The 23,821-nt window shown below is 40.3% G+C and overlaps 1 protein-coding gene across 2 annotated transcripts in view; it reads right to left on the bottom strand.

The window, feature by feature from the left end:
- MAD1L1 (mitotic arrest deficient 1 like 1) overlaps positions 1 to 23,821 on the bottom strand; it is an 852,423-nt gene that overhangs the window by 208,043 nt on the left and 620,559 nt on the right. For both annotated transcript variants that reach the window (XM_072597719.1, XM_072597720.1), the window contains exon 17: positions 19,761 to 19,951. In XM_072597719.1, coding sequence (XP_072453820.1) covers positions 19,761 to 19,951 — 191 coding nt within the window. The remainder of the gene's footprint in view (positions 1 to 19,760; positions 19,952 to 23,821) is intronic.

Raw genomic sequence — 23,821 nt, 5'->3', positions numbered from 1 at the left:
TCTCTGATGAAAGGCTGGTACTTCTTCTCACCAAGGTTAACCCCCTCTTACATTTATCTTGATCCCATCCCCTCCTTTCTTCTTCAGCAGATTGTTCCCCCAATCCACTCATTCTGTTTACTGGTTTCTTTTCTTTCAAATTTTACTATCTACAAAAATGCCCATCTCACTCATTCTAAAGAACAAAGCCCTCACTATACCCTGCCATCCCTCAAGTTGCTGTCCTAAATCTCGCCCTCTTTTCTAAGCCAAAGTCTTAGAAAAGGTTGTTGATGATCTCTGCCTCTACACTCCTCTACAGTTTTCATATTGTTATCCTCCTTTGGCTCTCCTACTTGCCTGACTGCTCCATTACAGTCTCCATGTCATGGTCCTCACTTGCAGGTGCAGCCCAGGCCTCTGTCCTGAGGCTTCTGTATGCTCTCTTACTTGCTGACTTTATCTGCTCTATTCACACTGCCCCCAGATCTAGAAACCCAGAGCTCCAGTCCCACATCACCCACTACCACATGGTGATTTCAGACTAAGTAGCGCATAAACACCTCAGAATCAACATATCCCTAACAAAATCTATTTTTTGTTCCCAAATCCACCTCTCTTTCAAAGTTTCCTGTCTCTATCTAGGGAATCACCAACTTTGAACATCAGCATTAACCTTATCGCTTTCTTCTCTCCTACTTCACACAATCAGTTGCAAATCTTGCCAGTCTCCTTCTAGTATAAGTCTGACCATGTTAATTCCTCCTCAAGAAACACCAGTGATTCCCTATTACTCTCAAGGAGCAAAAATAAATTCCTTTGACTTTTCACAAACTGACTGTATTCTACATTTCTGGTCATATTACACATTATTCCTCTCCTTCCTGCACTATGGTTTTTGGCCAGTCTGGCTTTCCTGCTGTCTCTCACATATAACACTCGATCTCCTGCCTCCACAACTTTGTACTGGTTGTTCATCATGCCTAAAATACACTGCCTCTTTACTCCTACCTTTTAGGATGTCCTGTTTCTTTCAAACTGCAGCTCAAATACCGCCTTCAACCCTAAATTTTCCCCAATCACTCCTGTTATGAGGGCCTTTCCACCACCAAAATACCTTATATTTGTTTGTAATATATTTTGTATGTAGCAATGTGTGTGTACATTTTTCCTCCCCAAGTGGGAACCTCTTTTAAATGCTTCCTTGAAGTTGTGCATGTGTCTCTCCCTCAAATCTTGAAGGGGCAAATGGGAGTTAAAATTATAGAATCACAGAATTCTGGAGCTGAAAAATGATCTTAGAGAAAAATCTGGTCCAATCCCCTCATTTTTAGACAAGCAAACAGAGACCCAGACTGGGGGACTGACTTGACCAAGATCATAAAGCTAATTACTGAAAGCTAGAACAAAAACACATCTCTTGATGCTTCGTCAGGTATATTTTTTCCTTTGTTGCGAGTTGGCCATTATGAATGTGAATTTCCTGTCTTGCTACTTGCTGGTATAACTTTGGTTAAGTCTCACTATCTATCCCTTCCCCAGGAGAATATAATCACCTTGCCAATAAAGACCGTTTTTCTTTTTTTTAATCTCTCTAGAACCTAACAAAGGATCTAGAACAGCAGTTCTCAAGTCTTTTGGTCTCAGGACTCTTTTTTCTTAAATATTCTTGAGGACATCCAATGAGCTTTTATGTGTTATACAAATCAATATTTACCTTACAGAAATTTAAATGGATAAAAATTTAAAATTTGTATTTCTTAATTCATTTAAGATAATAATAATAAACCCTCTATATATTAATATAAAAACATTTTATGAAAATAACTATATTTTCCCCCCAAAGTGAGGAAAGCAGTAGTGTTTTACATGTTTTTTTCATATCTCTTTGAGGTCTGGCTTAATAAAAGTTGGATTGTTATTTTTGCTTCTGCATTCAATTTGTTGTATGCTATTCTGAATGAAGTACAGCAAGAAAATCCAGTCTCACAGAGACATGAAGTTGGAAAACAGAGGATTTTCATAGGCAAATAATGTGTTAGTATTATTATGAAAATAGTTTTGACCTTGTAGACCTTCTAAAAGGGTCTTAGGGTTTCCCAGAGATCCAAAAACCACACTGAGAAACACTGACCTAGAACACAGTATGTTATTGTTCAGTTACTTCAATCATGCCTGAATCTCTGTGACCCCATCTGGGGTTTTCTTGGCAGAGTAGCTTGCCATTTTCTTCTCCAGCTCATTTTACTCATGAGGAAACAGACGCAAACAGGGTTAAGTGACTTGCCCAGGGTCACAAGGCTAGGAAGTGTCTGAGGCCAGATTTGAATTCAGGAAGATGAGTCTTCCTGACTCCAGGCTGGACACTCTATCTACTGCACCAAACTAGAAGGCAGTAAGCACTTAATAAGCACTAACTGACTGATCTATGCTTACCACAATACTGATTCTATTTCTCTGATCTTCATCCAAATACTGTCTATCATGTTTGCCCCTCCAATTTCCTCTTATATCAGCTCTTCTTGATATATAATGCTATGTCACTTGCCCCTTCATACCTCTTAGGAAATAATGTCCTTCCATTGCCATATTCCAGTCATGAATTATGACTAATGCCTCACTAGTGCCAGATATTCTTTCCTACATGGGATCTCTCGTTCACTTAAATAACAATGCTTTCTTCATTCTTGAAGACATGTTACAAATGCCACTTTATATCCACAAAGTTTTTCTGAATCACACTAGCTGGTGCTCAGGTAGCTTCCCTTGCATGAACTTTTACATTGCTTGCAATCTGAACCACACAAATTAGCACTGATTACACCGTCTTACACTGTTCCCTACTCTTCCAGGTATGTTATTTTTTTTCTCCCCAACTGAACTGTAAATTTTTGGAGGACATGGTAATGGCTTTACAATGCAGTGCTTTTCACGGCTCCAGGCACCTCGTTAGGTCCTCAAGGACTATGTGTTAACCAACTAATCAATAAGTAGGTCTAACAAGGGAATTTATTACCAGCAGAGAACTTGGTATCATTATCGCATTATCACTAAACAAGAGATGTTAATAAGCACTTGTATGTGTCTAGTTCAGTGATACTTTGCAAACAAATAAAATCTAACACGAAGTCTTTAGAAGCCTATAATTAAAGACAAAGTCAACATGGACAGTTGAGGAACAAGTTTCACAGAACTTGGTTCCAGTTTTTTCTTACTTCCCAGAAGAGAGATGTAACTTGCTTCAACTGCCCGACCTGTCTTGTCCAAGGGGCACGGGAGAAAACATCACAGTTTCTCTGAAGACGGAAAAAATGCTGAGATGCAAGAGGAGACTATATTGACAGTGAACTGACTCTAAGAGACGGCAAAATTCTCACTCAGTGAGATGAAACTGGAATGTTGGGATTGATATTGTTTTAACAAAGGCACAACCAGGAATCAACTCCAAATGATGCTTCACATCTCCCCCTACCACAAGGCCTAGCATTAGGGAGGACACTGATTCTGTCCCTTCTGTTTCAAGCAGGGGATGAGCCCAGTATTTGTTTACTGTGTTCACAACAGAGACATATGGACCCATCATAATATACCCAATTTTTAAATAATCTTCATCACTAGTCATAAAATCAGCTCAGTCAACCTCTAAGAGCATTCAGTAATGAAAGCTTCCTTATACCTACCTCCCAGGCTGAGACAGGCAAATGCCTGAGCACAAGGCAGGAGCTGATTTCTAACTCTGAGCTATCTACACTTGCCTTGGTCCCTTCCTGGTGTTGACAGCTTCCACCTGGTATTGAAACATGTACAGCTCTTGTGTTACTAGGCAGGATCATGCCTTGTCCCAGCAGATCAGTAGAAGAGAGCTACTGTGATTGTCAATAATCAAGGGAGGAAATTATGGTTCATGATAGCTCACATACAACAATGGAAACATTATCTACTAGGAATCATAAGAAGTGAGTTTTAGACATGACTCTGCTATTAATTAGCTGTGTCATCTTGGGCAAGTCACTTCCCCAAATCAGGGTCTCAATCTGCTCGTCTATAAAATGAGGGGGTTGGATCATACTTTTTCTAGGGTCTTTTTTAAATTCCAGGATTCTACGATTCTATAGGTCTACCTCCAGAGTTTGAAGTACATGAACAACTTTAGCAAAATATGCAAGATAGACTCCCACCTGATTATCTATTTAGATGCTGAATGTTATCATCAGTTGCTGATGATACCGGACAATCTGAGGAGCTTATTCAGATCTCTACCTGAGTGCAACAAAAGGGGATGGAGTGTCTGCATAGTCTCTAGATCAGGATTCTTAACCTTTTTTGGGAAGTCTGGTGAAGCCTACAGACACCTCAGAAGAATGTTTTTACATGCACAAAATAAAATACATAGATTACAAAGGAATCCAATTACATTAAAAAATAATTACCACAATATTTAAAAAATTTCTCAGAACCCAGGTTAAGAGAAGTTCTGCTTCAGCAGAACAGCACCAGAATGTAGCTCTGGGAGCTATTTTCAGATGACTGGATCTTGTCAAATCTGGGCAGAGCTATTACTTCCTAGAGGGCTTGTGCTTTTAGAGTTTGGTTTCCCCATTATATGTAAAGATGATTGAAATAAGAAAAAAGAGTGTTCAGTTCAGAAATGAGGAAAGGGATTCAAAATTCAATAGTTTTTGTTCCTGTTTTAAATTCCATTTCTAGCCCCATGCTGCCTGGTTCAGGTCATTGAAACTCCATAGGCCCCTCATTTCACATCTGTGAAATGGGACTAAATAACTGAGCTATTATACTGGCAGTACAAGCCTTGAACCACAGGTAGGGCTGCTGGAGGGATGAACATCATTAAAGAAAATGTGAAGTTTGTTTTTGCTTTTAACTTAAAATGTCTAGAAGGAAAAGATAATGACCATTCATTTACAAAAAAAAAGCGCAAGGAATGCTACTGACTTTATTCAACTTCCTGACTAGCAAGAAGACCACTTGTTCAGAGAATGATTTTCCATTCTGGCAGCTGGGATATCGATTAGAGGAAGGATCAGTAATCTTTCTGAACAGTGTGCCAAGTCTTCATTCATCCCTTTCCTTGGAAACATGAGGGCAGAGAAGGAGAGAAGCAAGCTGAGGTGGTCACCTACAGGCATTCACTCAGGCACCATGCCCACTGGAACCTCTGGCAAGGGGAGGTTAGGGACACCATATAGCAATAGGTGCCACCCAGTATGTGGGCCTTCCTCATCTTGGGGTTCAGAGAACCCAGATGATATCTCCTCCTAGGCCTAGGTTTCTGACATACGCCTTTCTCAAATCCAGCTGATGTGCCACTACAATCACCTCAGATACTACTTTAGGACACAGATGTGGAGCTGGAAATTCAGAGGCTAACTGACTTTTTTCATTTTACAGAGAAGGAAACTGAGGTTCAGAGAAGTGAAATGACTTGCCTAAAGGCTAGGATCTGAAGCTAGATCTTTACTCTCCTATCTAGCTCAGCATCTATAGAGAAGGACTTGGGACACCTATCCAGATGAAAATCCACTCTGTAAACTCAGAGCACACGTGCACAGCACATTCTGAACTACCATTGGGCCAAGCAGGGCATGTTGGTAATTAGGTTACTTATTGTTATGACAGCACTGAAAGAGACAGGCTCTGGGAGAGGCAGAAGGCTTTCCTTTGACTGCTGACATCCATACAGGATGTTCTTGGTGACAAGGCCATCAGCAAAGTTGCCAGCCAGTGCCTGGTGGAAGCGAAGGGGTTTGGACACACAAAGGAATGAGCCGGGGTGAAACTGCTACTGCATCAGGCCCTTCACCAGCGCATGCCTCAACCTGGCCATCAACGCCTACAGCCCTGCCTGACATCAGGAAAGTAAGGCAGGCAGTCCATGTCAAGGGCACTCAAGAATACAAGAAACTATGGAGTGATTGAGGATGCCCAGCGTGACAGACGATACAGAAAACAAACACATACAAATGGCAGGGGGAGTCAGGGACCTCCAGAGAAGCACAGAAGGTAAATGCTAAAAGAGACCTTGTAAATCACCGAGCCAGAGACAAAGATCACAGAAGTGACTTCTTAGCCTTCTGCTAGGCTATAGGCTCCATGGACAGGGTAAACGCTTTATCTAAATTTTCTGTCTCCTCCATTGCCTAACATTGCTCCACATACACTAGACACAACAAATATCTATTGAATTAAATCATCCAAGGTCATAAGCTGAGTCTCAAACTAGAGATGAGGATCCAATCCAATGCCCTTTCCATCACACCATACTGCTGCTTCAACAACAACCAAAAAAAAGTGGAGGGGAACCAAGTCAATGGAGCAGCCATCTTCCTCTAAGCCTAAGCCTTGTTCAAGTAGCATATGTCTTTTGCTGGAGGACCATAAAGCTGGATATTCTGAGTCATTTACAGCCTACCAACTGGGAACCAGCTTGGGGATGTGCCACAACACTTAGAAGCAGGAGACTTTTGCATCATGGTAAAGAGCCTAAGTGGGAAAGAGTTTGCAGACAGTGAGTCAACAAGAAGACAAGTTCATAACAGCTGGCGCTCCATGATTCTCTCCTTAGCTTAAAAACAGAGACCAGTGTTTCCTTGGGATCCTGATCTCTGTGCCTCTTTCTCATCTTGGCAAAGGACAATCCCGATCCTTCTGTTTCCTCAATGAGTAGTAACCAAAGATAATTAAAACATGAATGAGTGCTTTATAGTATATAGTCAAATATACAGAATTGGATTTTTCTTCACAAAAGCCTTACAAGTCAGGTAAGGTAGGTATTTTATCTATGTCTGATAGATGAGGAAAGCTGGTTACAGTTAGTTACAATTAGATCTCAGATCTTCTTCCTACTCTGAGGCTGCTTTTTCTGTTACATCATGATTTAAGAAAACAGTTCCTCCAACACCTCCCCTTGCCTATCATCATTCTTTTGGAGCTAATATGGTAACCAGAAGTTTGAGAGGATTAACATCCCTAGAGTCCTTCATTAGAATATAGAGGGTTGTATTAGGGACCAAAGTTGTGGGGAAAATGGAGACAAAAAAAGCCTGGGAAAATGCTTCCCTTCAATTTGAGAGGCATCGAGGACAAAGAGACTAGACTTGAGAGTATTTGTTTGGTATATGAAGAGCTATTACCTAGAAGTAGGATTTAAGCATGTTCTATTTGGCCTTCAGGACAAAATTAGGTCAATGTTACAGAGAGGTAGATGTAGAGGAGAAAGGAAAACCTTAATCTTAATTGGAGCTGCCCCAGAGTAGAAAGAGCTGCCTCAGGAAGTGAGGCTTCCCTCTCAGAAGGCTTCTAGCAGAGGCTTACTGCCCATTTCTGGGGGCTGGGGGATTTTGAAGAAGGGATTATTAGTCAAGTATTGTATGGATTAGATGGTCTCAGAAGTCTCTTCTCACTCTGAGATTCTGTAATGCTGCTGTGCTTTTCTGGGGCTCAAAAGTCATGAGTTAGTTCACATTAAGGGAATTTGTATTATCATGGAATGCAATGGATGCTCATGGGACATCTTGGACAATGGGCTATAATCCATAGTCCAACTGGTTCAATATTATTTTTTTGCCTTTTTTGGAGCATTTGAAGTTAGGTTTGTTTTATTTAAGTTTAACATTACATATTCTGTATCTGTGGCTCCGATTAGATAACCAGTAGCACAAATCAGTTTCAGGTTACACATACTGACTGAAAGAGGTTGAATAAGCAAAAGGAAAGCAGTGGAAAGTCAGCAGAGAAAAGACCAAGTTCAGAGAACGGGAAACAGCAACAATTCAACTCAATAAAAGTGTACTAAACTTTTCTCCACTCACACAAGCCACTACTTTAATTTATACCCTCACTACTTCTCACCTGGGCTATCACCCTTTAATGAAGTGAAATTTATTTGTTTTTGGAGCATATATAGGATCATTCTGATTTCACCATATGTCAAAGGTATTTTTTTTCCCTTGGAGGGGTAATGCGATTGTTTACATCAATCAATCTCCAGGTTTATACTTATTATGTAATCAACATGTCAATTTATTTTGTTTATTTCTGTATTTTAAATTCAGTTTCATTTTATTTTCAGTTACTGAATTTCTCTCTCCCCCTATGCAATCCACAACTTCCTCAACCAACCATTGAGAAAGCAAGAAATACAAAACCTATTACAAATATGAAGTCATTCTAAACAAATTTTCTGCATTAGCCATGTTCCAGGAAAAAACAAACAAGAGAAAGAAAGAGAGAGAAAAAAATATATGCTTCAGCCTGCACTCTGAGCCTATTAGTTCCCCCTCTGTTCCCTCTCATGTTTCATCAGGAATCCTTGGAAACTTTGGCAGATCGCTGCATTGATTAGAATAGCTCAGTCATTCACTATCCGTTATTAGTACAATATATTGCTGCTCCTATGTATAACATTCTACTGGTCCTGCTCATTCTACTTTGCATCAGTTCACACAAGTCTTCCCAGGTTTTTTGGAAACTACTTCCTTCATCATTTCTTTTAGTACAATAGTATCCATCACAATTACATATTACAACCTGTCTGGCCATTCCCTCCTTGAGGGGTATTCCCTCAGTTCCCGATTCTTTGTCACCTCAAAAAGGACTGCTATAGATATTTTTGTATATATGGGTCCTTATCCCGTGATATTTATGTGGTATAGGCCTAAGAGCAATATTGCTAGGTTTAATACCTTTGAGGGCACAGTTCTAAATCTCTTTCCAGAATGGTTGGACTAGTTCACAGTACTAACAACAGTACATTAGTGTGCTTATTTTCCCCACGTCATTTTCTTTTTTTGCCATGTTAGCCAATCTGATAGGTGTGACATGGCATCCCAGAGTTATTTTAATTTGCATTTCTCTAATTTTTAGTGATTTAGGGCATTTCTTCACATGATTATTGATAGCTTTGATTTCTTCCTCTGAAGAAATTCATAACACTTGAACATTTATCATTTGGGGACTGGCATCTTGTTCTTATAAATTTGGCTCAGTTTCCTACATTATTTGACAAATAAGATTTTTATCAGAGAAATTTGGTACATATTTTCTTAGTTTCCTGTTTCTCTTCTAATTTTAGCTGCATTGGTTTTGTTTGCGCAAAAAGTTTTTAACTTTATGAAATCAAAATTATCCATTTTGCTTCCTGTGAACCTCTCTATCTTTTGTTTGGTCATGAACTCTTGTACCTATTGACCTGACAGGCAATTTCTTCCATACTTCACTAATTTGTTTATATCACTCACACTTAGCTAAAGTTGTTAATTATTTTGACTAGTTTTTTAGTTGAACTTCTAGGGTTCTGTAAGTAAACCATCATATCTTCTGCAGGGGGTAGCTAGGTGGTGCAGTGGATAGAGCACCAGTGCAGGAGTCAGGAGGAACTGAATTCAAATCTCACCTCAGACACTTGACACTCACTAGCTATACGACCTTAGGCAAGTCACTTAACCCCAATTGCCTCATCCTGGGTCATCTCCAGTCACCCTAATGAATATCTGGTCACTGGATTCAGATGGCTCTGGAGGAGAAGTGAGACTGGTGACCTGCACAGCCCTCCCTCACTCAAAACAAAGTCAAGTGCAAGTCATGTCATCATTACTCTGATGGCATGGTCTTCTTTGGCAATGAAGGACAAACACACATATCCTCTGCAAAAAAGGGATATTTTGTGTCCTCATTGCTTATGCTTATTCTTTTAATTTCTTTTTCTTGTCTTATTGCTATAGTTAGCATTTCTAGGACAATACTGAAAAACAATGGTGATAATGGTCATCCTTACTTCACCCCTGATCTTATTGTTAAGGTTTCTAGTTTATTCCCCTTATGGATAATGTTTACACTTGGTTTTAGATACTACTTATCATTTTAAGAAAACCTCCATTTGTTTCTATGCTTTCTAGTTGTTTTTTTTTAAACAAGAATGGGATATATTTTTTAAAAGCTTTTTTTGTTATCTATTGAAATAATTATATGAGTTTTGTTCATTATATTATTGATATGGTCAATTATTCTTAATTGCCTTGCAGTCCTGGTATAAATCTGATTTGATCATATTGTATGATTTTTGTGATATATTGTTGTAATTTTCTTGCTAGTATTGTATTTAAAAAATTGCATCAATATTTATTAGGGAAATTAGTTTATACATTTCATTTTCTGTTTTGGCTTTCCCTGGTCATAACTGCCTTCTAACAGGTCTTCCTACCACAAATCTCTACATTTAACAATCTATCCTTCATAAAGTTGCCAAAGCCCAGAAATCATCCTCCTATTCAGTAAATTCTACCAGTTCCCTTCTTCCTCTAGGATCCAATACAAAATCTTCTGGAATTTAGAGCCCTTCAGAACCTGGCCCCAATATTCCAGCATTCCAGCGTTACACTTTACTCCTCTTCCCACAGTTCATGGTCGAGTCAAACCAACCTTCTTGCTGCTTTTCACATGTGCCATTCCCCCTTTATGTGTTTCTATAAAAAGGCCACTTGCCATTCCTGGACTGAGTTCTTTTTGACCTTCATGTCTTAGGATTCCTAGTGTCCTTCAAAGCTCTGCTCACATGCTTCGTCCTACAGAAAACCATTCCTGACTCCCCAATTACCATGAATTAATTTTGTACATGTTTATGTACCTGTCGTCTCCCAAGAGAGAATATACGTTCCTTGTATATTGTTTTTCTCATTGTTTCCTCAGTGACACAGAATGGTGTCAGGAATACAGTAGACATTTAACAATGCTTGCTAATTGTGTAACTAAAATACTTCCTGAGTTCAAGTAACCGTGCTAGGCCTAAGGGGAGAGGCCCAATAAACATATGTCCATAAGTGAAGCTGAGAAGTATAAAATAAAGAGCTTTGTGAAGTTTAAGGGAAAGGTTGTTATCAGTAAGTCTTCAAGGATCAAACAGCATATAAGCTGGGCTTTAAAGGTCGGCTAGAAATTCACAACTGTAAAAGGGAAGACGGAACACATTTCAGGAAAAGGGAATATCATTAGCAAAGGCAAGGAGGTGGCAAGAAAGGCAAAATGGTCTTTGATTATGGAGGGCCTTGTCACTGTGGACAAAGGGGATTGAACTTTGTTTGGTAAGTAATAGGGATCCACTGAAGATTTCTAAGCATGTAGAAGTAGTATGAAGACAGCCCAGACTGGAAGGTAGAGAGGAGGCGAGAAGCTATTGAAATAGTTTAGGTCAATGAAAACATGGGCCTACACTGGGGTGGTGGTAGTGTCATATGCGTCTTAACTGGATGATCGCTGCTTGTACTAAAAACCAGTAGCTGAGGACTGGGATGGTATGTTCTCTCTCATTTGCCTGTCTAAATCATTAGAGGTCATAGCCCTATCATACCTGGAATGCACATATTAGGAGGGTTGTAAGGAGAACAGACTTTTTTTCTGGTTTGCTATATATTGATTCTCTCTCATCCCAAATAGTTTTTTAAAAAGCCCTAGGATAAACTTTGGTTAAGACCGAGAGAAAAAAATTAAACTGAGCAGAGAAAAAAGAGGAAAGAGGAGATGATTGGAGCATGTGAGATGCCTACCTGACACTTAACTGTAGTATTAGAGCAACAGTAAGAAAGCAAGAGAGACAGGAGAGACCTGCAAGAGACGTTTTCCCCCAGTAGATTCCTCAGCCTATGTAACCCCAACAGACTGGTTGACAGGTTCTAGTTCCAGAGTCCTTGATTATAACACTAAGGGAAAAGAAAAAGAAAAGGGTTCCTTGACCTTTTCTGCAATTCTAAATCCATCCCATTTGATCTGAGATGTCATGTTAAGATGCAGACAGCGGTGTCTCCCAGAGCTGGGCAGAGATTAAATCCCCAGAATGTTGTACTAGAAAATGTAAAGTGAAATAGAAAAACAAAGCCACAGGTAATTAACAAGCTGCAGGAGACAATGCAGGGCCAGTCTTCTCTGTCTGGCAGCTCACTGCTCTGCCTGGTCTACTGATGAGGTCCATTGTGGTTTCTGACTGTGTGTGTGCGCGTACACAAGATGTCTTGTGAAAGTACAGCACTCTTGCAGTGGCATCGTGACTTTTCTTTGAAGATTTGTGGGGAGAGGAGGAAAAGGAAAGAAATAAAGGTAGGCTTATACACAGAGAAGAAAAAACAGACATAACTGAAGGAAAATTTTGATTTGGCAAGTATATCTTGCCTTATATTTTAGTTTTGTTTTAAAAAGTTTGGAAGCATGTTGAGGGATGATGCTGGTATCCTAGCAGCTTGTGCAAGGTTAAGTACTTTGGTTATGTCTTCTCATTTCCTTTCATGCTCACACTTGCAGATGCTGGACAGTCTGGATTGAAGGAGAAGGGCAATAGCCTTCAGTCAAAATGAACTAAAAACACCCAGGAAGAATGATGTCTTACTAATAAAAACACACTCAAGCCAGAGCCATGTAAAGGAAAGGGTGCAGTTTGCTGCATACCACTGGGGATCTCTCTTCCAGAGCTGCAGGGGTAGGAATTGATTACCGTTTGCTGCTGGTTTAATTTTCTTGATTAACCCAGGTAACTGATGTAGTTGGTGGCTTCTCTTCCCAGGTACTCCTTTGGGGCTGGTGAACCCTCAAGACAAACTGCTTCTGCCACGACCCTCTGTGAGCATCTTGGAAAAGATGAAACTTGGACACAGCAGCTTTGTGTTTTGTTCTGAATTTTAACATTTCTGTGCTGTCTACCTATCTTCACATCTTATGTTACAAATGATATGGGTATGTGTGTATTTTAGGTACATGTATGAAAGAGTTTTCTAAAGTTCCATTAACTTAGCAGCCTCGAGGACTCCAAGAAAGTCTTTTTGACTGGCTACCAATGAACAATTCTGGCAGAACGATGACTTCACATCATTTCAAGGGAAAACTATGGCGGGAGACAGGTGGCATAGCTATGTCAGGGCACTCCACAAATCTTAGGCTACCACTCATTTGTGGCTTATTGTGATGTCATCTGTCATGCTGAAACAGTGCTCTGATCTTCATCTTTCGGGTTTCCTGATGAGTTCAGCATGCACTCCTAGATTTGTTGGTCACTTGTCACGTTAAGACCATTGAAACCAGGCCCTACCCTAGGATCACAGCTTTAGAGCTAGAAAAGGGACTTCAGAGAGCTAAGTAATCCAACCCTGTCATCTTACACATGAGGAAAGTGAAGCTCAGAGAGGGGTGCCCCAAATCAAAAAGGAAGAGCCAAAGCTGGAATTTGGCTCCAAATTCAGTAATCTTTCTTCTACATCAAAGAACAGTGGCACTCTGATGTTTAGCAATCATCTCCGGAATTTCTAAAGGACTTGATTTATTGAGCATGATACTGTGCAGACTTTGGTTTTTTGGTTTTTCGTGACCTTAAGATTTCTTCATACATGCCTAACTTCTGAACATGCTAGAAAGGCTTGGCAGGAGCTAGTGAATTCTTCTGGCCTAATTACATGAAGCTAGTTCTATAAATTTTGAGAGGGAAATAAATATAAATAGCCTCCCTGCTTTCTGACCTCTTCAGGTTAATGAAATGCGCCTACATCCTCCCAGTCATTTGCTTCTTAGAGATTTCTGCATAAACACATAACCTCAGCATGAAGCCAGCATCTAGCTCTAAGACTTGGCATCAGCTTGATATTTAGCAAGGGGAGAAAGAGCAGCACTCTTTCTGCAGGTATTCTGAATGACAAGCTTCAGTGGCCTCAGGCTTAGGGGGAGACAATTGACAAGGAAACAAATAATAAAGGAGAAACCAGACTCAAGGTACTTTTGTAGGGAATTTTACTCCTTCCAGAAGACAGCACTGGGTTTGGCTCCAGGGTCTTTGCTGAGGGGAAGAGGATTTCTTTTTTGTTACGAAAAACCCTTGAGTTCATGCAGGGGAATCAACTGTGATGAAGGAGGGCAGAAGGCTTAACCAGGGGTGCAAACCTAACCAAAACATCTACAGATTCCAAAACTGTCAGTGATTCATTCTCCTCTTTTAAGATAAGGTTTTGGTTAGTCATTCTACAAACATCAATTAAGACTGTCTCCTGATGAATATCTGGCCACTGGACCCAGATGGCTCTGAAGACAAAATGAGGCCTAGTGACCTTGCACAGCGCTGCCTCACTCAAATCACAGTCAGCTACAAGTCAAGTCATCATCTTAATGTCATGGTCCTCTAGGAGAACAAAGGGAACCACCCACCTAGCACAGAGTGAATGTAAATACTAAATAGTAATTGTTTCTCCTTTCCCCAGGAACCCTAAGGGTCTTCCCCTCCCAGTTTGATTTTTTTTTTTTTAATTAAAGGACCATCCCTTAAGTAACTACTTAAAGAAGCCTATTCATTGAATGGGTGTATCTCACTCAAAGTGAGAATGTGATAAGACCTTAGCCTACAATGGTCAGCGTTTCCCATTGCATCCTGGGCCATCTCCAGTCATCCTGATGAATATCTGGTCACTGGACCTAGATGGCTCTGGAGGAGAAGTAAGGCTGGTAACTTTGCACAGTCTTCCCTCCCTCAAATCAAAATCAACTACAAGTCATGTCATCATTTCCCTGATGGCATGGTCCTCTTGGAGAACGAAGGACAAACACAACAATTAAGACTACAGAAGGGGCACTATTCAAGGAGCTGGGGGGGGAGGGGGGGGTGTGCAAAGATAAAGATCAAACAGTCCTTGCCTTCATGAGGATTACATTCCATGGGGCAGATCCAACCTAGAGTTTGGGACTGGAGAGTAATGACCCTGGTGGGAATCACCAAAACAAGGGGATGCTATCATCTGTCCTGAGCAGCTGCACAAATGTCCCTAGAAGAGTGTGGCCAACAAATCAGGCTTTCTCTTTTCCCAGATTGAAATTCCTCTGTATTCCTCTGAAGATGGGGAAATGTGACACAGTGGGAAGAACATCAGCTTTAATCCCATGATGTCTCGATCTACTTACAGATTCTTTGGCTATATACCTGGTTATCACCAACAAGACTATTGCTACCATGTGTCTCTCCCCTGTCAGCAATTTAAAATTTCTTTCTAGTCAAGAAATGGCAAAAATAAAACCTTAGGGAAATTTTTTTTTAAATCTATTAGGAAAAGAATTGGTGACTCTTGTTATACAAGAACCGAATTAGACCTAGTTGAAATCTAGGGACTCTCTCAGTCCCATTCATTTTACTAAGAGCCTAATTGGTTTCTGGACCCTGAACAAACAGTCTACCTGATCTTCCCAGCTCTGGAAAATAGGGATGTGCAAGCTCAGAGGGCCAGAATTCTGGATTTGAGCTCTAGACTCTTTCTCATTTTATGGTGTGATACAGAAAGCTCTTGGAGGATGAGGTATCATAGACGTGGGGAATTTTAGGGTCTGAGAAAAGAGGAGTAATACCGATGTGTGACCATGGGTAATCTGGAAAAGAATTCCAATCTTTTTTACTTTCAAAAAGTTGCTATAAAAATCAGTCATATAATGTTTGTGGAAATGCAAGAGCTTCATTAGAACAGTGGTATAGAAACAAAAGTTTTTATTAGTATAATGGGGAATATAAAAGCACAGGCCTGTCAGGCTAAACTAGCTAGAGTTCATCCCACTAAGGGCTAAGCCTCTGCCCTAATCACTTAAGTAGAATCATGTGGCCCAAAGTTCAGTCATGGAGTGGGATGGGGAACAACCCTTTGCTGCATCATTTGAAGGCCCAATTGCTTCTGAGCTGATCACAATTCTCCATGGAATTGGTCAGGGTACAGATTCAGGCCTCCATGGAATATGTTTCAGCCACTGCAGAATAGGGGACCTGATGGTTTACTGCCATCACACCTGTATTATCTCCTCCTATACAAGACAAGATGGTTCTTTTTGCTTAGAAGGTCAAGAGATCATCTGAGAATGGATTATATAACATATGCAGTTAGTATAGTAGGTCAGGTAACTGCAGACATGTCATTTCAGCTTTCCATACTTCAGTTTCCTTGTCTGAGAGCTTAACACTACCTGCCTCACAAAGGTAGATATGAAGAAGTCTGTAAAGTATAAAAAGTGCTATAAAAAGTGTAAGCAATTAGAAGGATCTAAGTGGTACTAGACTCAGGAGGAAAGGGATCTTAAGCTCCCTATCTCTTCTCTTTAACTCCCCCCTAAACTCCCAACCTGGTTTCCCAGATTCCAAACAAGTTTCTTATCTAAGTACTACTAGCCTGGAAGTATAGGATTTGTTCTGTATTTTCAGATACAGTACTGTCTCACTACCTCATGGCCACATTACCAAAGTTTCTTTTCCTCTCTGAGTCTTTAAAAATGTCCCAAAATGTAAAGTTCCTATGATTCATCTGTTGGTACTAACCCATTCACACTTATGGTGTCTCAGAGACATTTTTATTTGTTAACTCAAGATGTGGGCAGCAAGTCCAGAAGTAAGTTAGGGAAACAAAGAGCAGATATACAGCTAGATAGAAGGAGCTGGTGGTGAGTCAGCAAAGGTCAAGCCGAGGGCAGTCAGCTAAGAAAAGGAAGAGGTAGGTACCAGGGGTATAAACAGGCAAGGTCTATCTGGGAGATAAACAGACCTAGAAACAAAGATTTCAGCACCCAGGGAAAAGGCTAGGGCAAAAAGGGGTCAAAACACAGTCAAGAAGTAACAGGCAGAGGATGCCAGCAACAAGGGGTTTATATAAAACCAAAGGCCAATGGTTCTCAGGGTACATGCCATTCAGGATTGCTTTCAGAATGTGGGCAAGACTAAACTTCGTAAGAGTGGGAAATTAGGGTATGGAGTAAGGTAGTGGCTGACACCGTATCACATATCTTGTTCTTACTGTTTAGATGCTGAGTGCTTTAGGAACAACAGATACAATGCAGGATGAATTAGTTTTTTGTCCCAAAAGGCAGGGAAGCTGTCCTTGAGCCTTGATGGGTTGAGGGGGATAAGGTTCAAGCTTCCTAGTTGTATAGGACAGAGGTACTGTCCTACTACAAATTTGCAACTATTAAGCTACTTGGATCATAAAACTCATGTGTGACTAAACCACATTAAAATGTAACTGGGAAAGATTTAACAAAATAAATACAAATATAATGCAGATAATGTTAACTTGTGGTTTTCCAACTCATGATGTGGCCCACAGGAATCTAAAGAGCTAGATGACCAGACACATTTCTGAACAGAGACAAGAGGGGGCTGTATCTAGCTGAAGCAATGTTATATCCTTGCTGAGGATCTTTTCCATATCATGTCAAAGTAAACATTTTTTGGATAACTGCTAGAGGGCCTCATTTCATTTCAATCCTGGGCCTGAAGTATCAGATCAGCCAATAACACCAAAGAAGAGTAACTTAGCTTCCTTATCACTAGTATGATTCATTGGCCTCTACCCTCATTCATGTCACTGTTGAGCAGAGAGGGAAATAAAATGGGGACTGTCTTTAGCCTTGAGTTGCTCTCTATCCCCTTTCATGCCATGGCCCAGAAAGCCTCAAACCAAAGCAAGGATAATTCAAGGGCTAATCGCAGTTGTTGCAATGAAGAAGACAAGGGTTCCCAATTGTGCTGTAAATAGCAGGGAGCATTGGCTGGGATGCTCAGGCTCAATTCATTGGCTCAGCATGAGGATGCTCCTCCAGTTTAGCTGGATGGAGTAATTCATTTTTAATGATTTTTGTTATGACTTTGAGCTGAACAAGAGAGGGGGTTCTGAAGTTCTAAGTCTGGCTGGGATGGAGAGGGCATAGAGAGAAGAGAGGGCAGCTTGGCAACCTGGAACTTCAACTTGAACAGCACCAAATAATACAATCCAAAGCTTGATTTTTGTGTCAAGGGTGCATCAAATAATTCAATCAAATACAGAAGCTGAGATCCAGTCTAGATTTCCAAAGATCATCTTGTATACTCTCCTGCTTACATGCTCCTTCATAACCCATTCTAAACTTTCACAATCCTGATAATCAGGCAGCTCTTCCTTGTTTCCAAGCAGCTCAGATGCCATGCTGAATCCTTCCCCGATATTCCACCCGTTAGTAACAGCCCTCCTTGTTCCTCAAATTGTACCATATGATTGCATTTCTCGGATTTATCATGTGTCATTTGGAGCTAGAAATACTGGCCTGGTGGTATACTTCTGTCTGCTGCCTCCGGATCAGCCTGGCGTGCTGCAGATGCTAAGTGGCAGAAGGGTAAAGACATCACAAGAGTAACACATTTCCTGGGAAAAAAGTGACCTAAACAAGTGTATCTTCCAGGGCATGGAACAGTGGTGATGTCTCAGTGGAGGGAGTGTCCATGGGAATGAAATCTCAGGTCCTTCCAGGACTAAAGTAAATCGAGGTTTAGGGAGGTGTCACATAGGCCCAACAGAATATAAACTCCATAAGGGAAGGAAACATACAACCTCTAAACTTTGCATCTCTCCAATAATAACTCATACTTCCTTGTACACAGTATGTGCTCAATACGTTTGTTGACTTGAACTGAACAAAACTTCGATCCCAGTTGAAGGTGAGGGTTCTCCTCTATCCTCCACTAAGAGTCTGATTTCTGTGTCTAACTGTAACATGACCTTTGTTCTTGAAGGCTATGCCAGTGAAGCCTCAACTCTTGCAAATCATACCAAGCTGGCAAAGTTTCCAGGACAGACTCAGTGATGGGCTTTTGTGGCCCAAGGCCCTGCCTAACTAAGGTTACATAAGTTCATCATATGGCTGGCTGTGGGGCAAGGGATTTTTCAGAAACAGTTACACTTGAAAACTGCTTGCTAAGTAAAGCAGGAGATGTGACCTGCATCAGTATAGGGAGCAAGTATGCCAAATAAATGACCAATCCCTTCAGCACTGAAGTGCTCTCTGTATGCTAACTCTTAATTTAATGCAATGCTGTGTAATACCAGAGTTAGGGATAGCCACTCCTGGGAGTTACAAAGTCCATTTCCAATCCCAGTTTCCAATGTGATATTCAAGAGGGCATCATATTCTAAAGAGAGGAGGGAACTACTTTCAATTACTTCAATAATTTAAAAGAATCTCTAAATATGTTTACTGGGACCATATTCAATCCCATAAAGTCTTCATTTCCCTACAATAATCTCTGCCCAGAAACCAAGCTATCTAACCCAAACATCTAAACGTATACAATTCCATCAGGTTAAAGAATGTCTTCACCAAAAGAGAACCAAACAGAATTCTTTGGAATTCTTTAAGGTGTAATAGAATAATCATTTGGATCGTTTATTGCTGAATTGATATCAACCTTTTCTTTTCCTGTGTAACTTTTACAATCCTTCCATATTTTTTGGCCAAGTACAGCATTTTAAATAGCTAATTTTAGCTCACCAGGTGACAAGCTGTCCACCAGATTAGGGTTATCACTTTGTCACTTGGGTGGGACTGAGGGAAGCTCTTCTTGAAAAAGATAAGCAAAAAATATGGATGTAGGACAGGGCAAAACATATACCACCCCGGAGGAAAATCAGTAGCTGGCTGAGAAGTGGGAGGAAACTGAATGAAGAAATTCCACTGGACAAGAAACTATGAGAGGCAAAAGCATGGAGCAGGGTCCCTTTGGGTACTGGTACACAAATAAAATTAGTACACTTGGCTAGATGGAAAAAGCAAGCACTTTTTTTTGTGGCACTCTTTATTCAGAACCTGGGGACATCCTCAGCAGAAAAGCACTCATTTATCAAGGGCTAATGACTTGATTTTTCCTACCAATTAGAACGGAAAGCACGTGTCATCAACTTTATCAAAGATTAACAGCATAGCAGAGAGTGAAGTGGGAAGGTTTTGAAATAGAAATAGAAACTTACCTTAAAGATGAGACAGTCTGATTTGTGCTCTGCATACATAGAGGTCAGGCGATACTGGTTCTCCGTGGTGAGATCTATCCGGTAGCCTGTCAGGGTGTAGCAGACCTTTCGGAATTCTTGAATCTTGGTCTGGAAAACCTCCTTTAGGCGTTGATTTCTTAGTTCTGAACTTTCCAACTTCTTTTTCAGATCTACAAAGTGAGAATGCATGAGACATCACTAGATCAAGAGGGTTTCTATCTAAGAACAATTCAGCTTCTCCATACAGCTCTAGGCTAGGAGGCAGGAAGCCTGGGTTCCAGTCCTGGGATTACCAATAGCTTGCTCTGGGAGGTGATTTTATCACTTCAAGCTTTGATTTCCTCATCTTTAAAGTTTAAAATTTCAAAATGTTATATTGGGGTAGGGACGTAGGTGAATGACTGTCACTGCCAGTTTACATACACACAGTGAAGATGCTTCATCCTGTTTTATCAACAGTACTGTTCAGGACTGGTAAACTGTGAAGGCAGGATTCACTTCTCATTAGCAATACATGACTTCCAAGTTTGAGATAATTCCACCCTAAAATTTCTTACTGTGTAAAAAATGCATATCAGACTTATAGATTGGATGACAGCCAGACCCAGAGTTTCTTGCCAGGTTTCTGTTAGTATCATCAAAAGGGTCAACTCTGTGGTTACTGCAGACTGACCTTAGTCAAAAGCCACCTAGCTGGGTTAACACATGAAAGGCATGTGTAGGCAGCATGCATTCCAACACATACTGGGAAATGGATTTCAAGAAGGCAAATCAGAAGAGAAGAGACTTTTTTAAAGTAAAGTTGAAACATCTGGCCCTGGAATTTAGCTGTCTTTGGAATTAAATTTTTCAGCCTTTAGTTTCTTCCTATATAGAATGGGAATGGTAACACCACAACTACTTATCTCACAAGGTTGTGAGGATTAAATGAGATGAGGCATGCACATTGGTCACTGAGAAAATTTTAAGTATGTGAAATTCGGATTGTACCTTTGGTCCAGTCTTTTCATATCAATGAAATCCATTACTATGGGAACAACGTGTCAGGTTAACTAAAGGCTTACAAGTATGTTATGCAATGTATTACATAGTGAAAGCATTCTATTATTTTGGAGAGCTTGTGAGTACAAGAACAGAGCTTTTCATGCGCATTATTGATAATGTATATGCTTTGTAAATGAAAAGTGTTATAGACATGTGGATTACTTCTGGTTTAGGGAATTACTCTACAAGGAATTCTCTCTGCCAACAAGCCATCTGACAACATACCTACGTGTGGAGAAACCCTCATGTAGACAGTCTAAAAGCTACTCCAAAGAAAGTAAGGACCAGTCAGATTGCAGTTGCTTCCTTCTCTGTGGAAGGGTCTTGGTCTAGAAGAGAGACCCTGATACACCAAGAACACACAGCATGTTTTACTTCTGTAAAAGGAGCTGCCAGCTGCAGGAATCCATCAAGAGGATACACAACAATTACCATGAATCTTTCACCCAAGGTGCCTTCCGAGTAATTAAGCCTCGATTTATCCCCCCATTAATTAGCGCAACTGGCTTTACTTAAACACACTGAAGATGCCTTCCAAATCAACCTGCTTTATCAACAGTACTGTCCAGGATGGCCAAACTGCTAAATTGTATTCATTCACACTGGGGTGTTCCTTCCTGTAGTAGCTGGGATTTTCTCTCTGGAAGGCCACTGCCACAGAAGGCTATCAATTATCAGTGAGCCCAGATCAGAGGGCTCTCTGGGGTGCAGGATGTGCTCTATGAGAATATGAGACGAATGTACTCAAAATATCACATCTTAGCATCCCTAGAACGGCTCCATGTATGGGGCACATTCTGCCCAACACAGCTGGCTGGGTCATATTATCCCAGCCTTGATGAGAGAGGAGGCCAGAGGGGCACATCATTCAGATAATGGATTGATTAAATGTGTCTCTCCTACTTATCTCATATGGCATCAGTTTTTCTCCATATGGCATCAGAGAGAATCACAGAGCCAAAAGGGGCTGGAGGTGAGTCACTTAACCTCTGGGTCTCAGTTTCTGAACCTGAGGTGTCTGGACTAAAATGACATCGAAGGCCCTCCCAGTCCTAAAACTATGGTCCCATGACATCACAATATTATAATAATATGTTAGTTTTACATATTTCAAAGTTTCTGAAATTTTTTCATATTAGTTACCTAATCCTTCCAACAGTCCTGTGGGCTTGGCAGGGCAGGGATAAACACATATGTGGTACAGTGGCTAGAACCCCTAGATGTGGAGTCAAAAGCTTTGTATTCAAATCTCACCCCTGGCAGTTCTTGCTTATGTTCTTGGGCAAGTCATTCACCTTTTGTGACCTTAGTTTCTTCATTTGCAGAATGAGGGAGCTGGGATAGTTTTAAGGTCTTTTCTAGCTCTGTGTTTATGATTCTTTCACCTCCATTTTACAGAACATGAAAGTGAGGCTAAGAGGTTAAATAATTTACCCAAGGTTGCATGATTAGCAAGTACTACTCCTGTACCCTGATCTCTTTTAGTGTTGAGCTCTATTATAGGGGTTCTTAACCTTTTTATGTGCCATAGATGGGTAAAACCTATGGCCCCCTTTTCAGAATAAAATTTTTAAATAATTGAAGGGAACATTACATTTCATTTAGAGATCATTTAGGGGCAGCTAAGTGGTACAGTAGATAGATAGAGTGTTGGGCCTGGAAGTCAGGAATACCTGAGTTCACACCTGACCTCAGACACTTACTTGCTGTATTACCTTGGGCAAGTCACTTAACCCTGTTTGCAGTAGTTTCCTCATCTGTAAAATGAGCTGGAGAAGGAAATAGCAAACCATTCCAGTATTTCTGCCAAGAAAACCCCCAAAAAGGGGTCACAAAGAATCAGACATGACTGAATAATAACAAAAATAATGATTTTATTCTTTTCCCCCTTCAAGTTCATGGATCCTAGGGTAAGAATCCTTGCTCACTAAGCAGCCTCCTTGAAATCTGCATCCTCCTTTGGAAAGTAGTAACGCAAGAACTAGAACTCAGATCTTGATGGTCTTTCTGATTTACCAATCAATACTAGAACTTCCATTTTTACCAGTGTGGAAACTTGGCCTCAGAAAGTTTCAGTGACTTCCTCAAGACCTTAAAAAGCAACTAGTCTAAGTCTTTCATCTGTAAAGATGAACAAACAGGCCTGAAGAAGGAATGAACTCACTAGGCATGGACTCCAGGGTCTCCTAGCTTTCAGGATAGATCTCTTTCGACAAGTCCATGTTAACTGTTACTCTCTTTCCACAGAACAGAGAAGGTGATTATCAGCTTACACTAAGAGGTTTGGTCAGAAAGTTCAGATTTGCTCAGAAAGGAGCAGATTATTTTAGGGTTGAAATGACAATGAAACTCTAGCTATTCAGTCCCATTGAGGAAAGGATAGTCTAAAAAAGTGACAAATCTCAAAGAGGAATATGTTTGAACAAAATGAGTTTTATTCTCCTCAAGTACACACTCAATAACTCTATTAGCAATGCAGTTCAAGCTGCACTTAGACCTTAGATTATTTAATTCAAAAAATATCTTCTAAGTATCTAGAGTGTGCCTAGTCCTACACATTTTGGAGAAAATAGAAGTTTATAAGATACAAAATCAGCTCCTGAGAACCTTCCAACACAGCTGAAAAAGCAACACACACACACACACACACACACACACATTTGTATAACAGTGTAAGACAGTGTATACAATCATGAGCTAGAATGTATAATAAAGTTTCCACATCCTGTGTCAGGAAAGAGATCAATGTAAATTAATGTAGTCAGGGTTGGGCTTTGAATAGCATGTAAATTTTGATGAATAAGAAAGCATTTCAGGAAGATAAAATTCTTTTGTAATTAGAAGCACTATTTACATGAATATAATGTACTGGATTTCCACATAAGTCCTACTCTGATACCAGGTTATATAGCACAGAAGCGACCTTGGATTTTTGAGGGTCACTTCAAAAGCTTTACTAGGCCTTAGTATCTTTCTTTATTTAAGGATTACAATAG

This window comes from Notamacropus eugenii, chromosome 3, assembly GCF_028372415.1.
Source record: "Notamacropus eugenii isolate mMacEug1 chromosome 3, mMacEug1.pri_v2, whole genome shotgun sequence".
NCBI classification, from domain to species: Eukaryota; Metazoa; Chordata; class Mammalia; order Diprotodontia; family Macropodidae; genus Notamacropus; species Notamacropus eugenii.
This window is presented reverse-complemented; position numbering and strand designations above follow the sequence as displayed.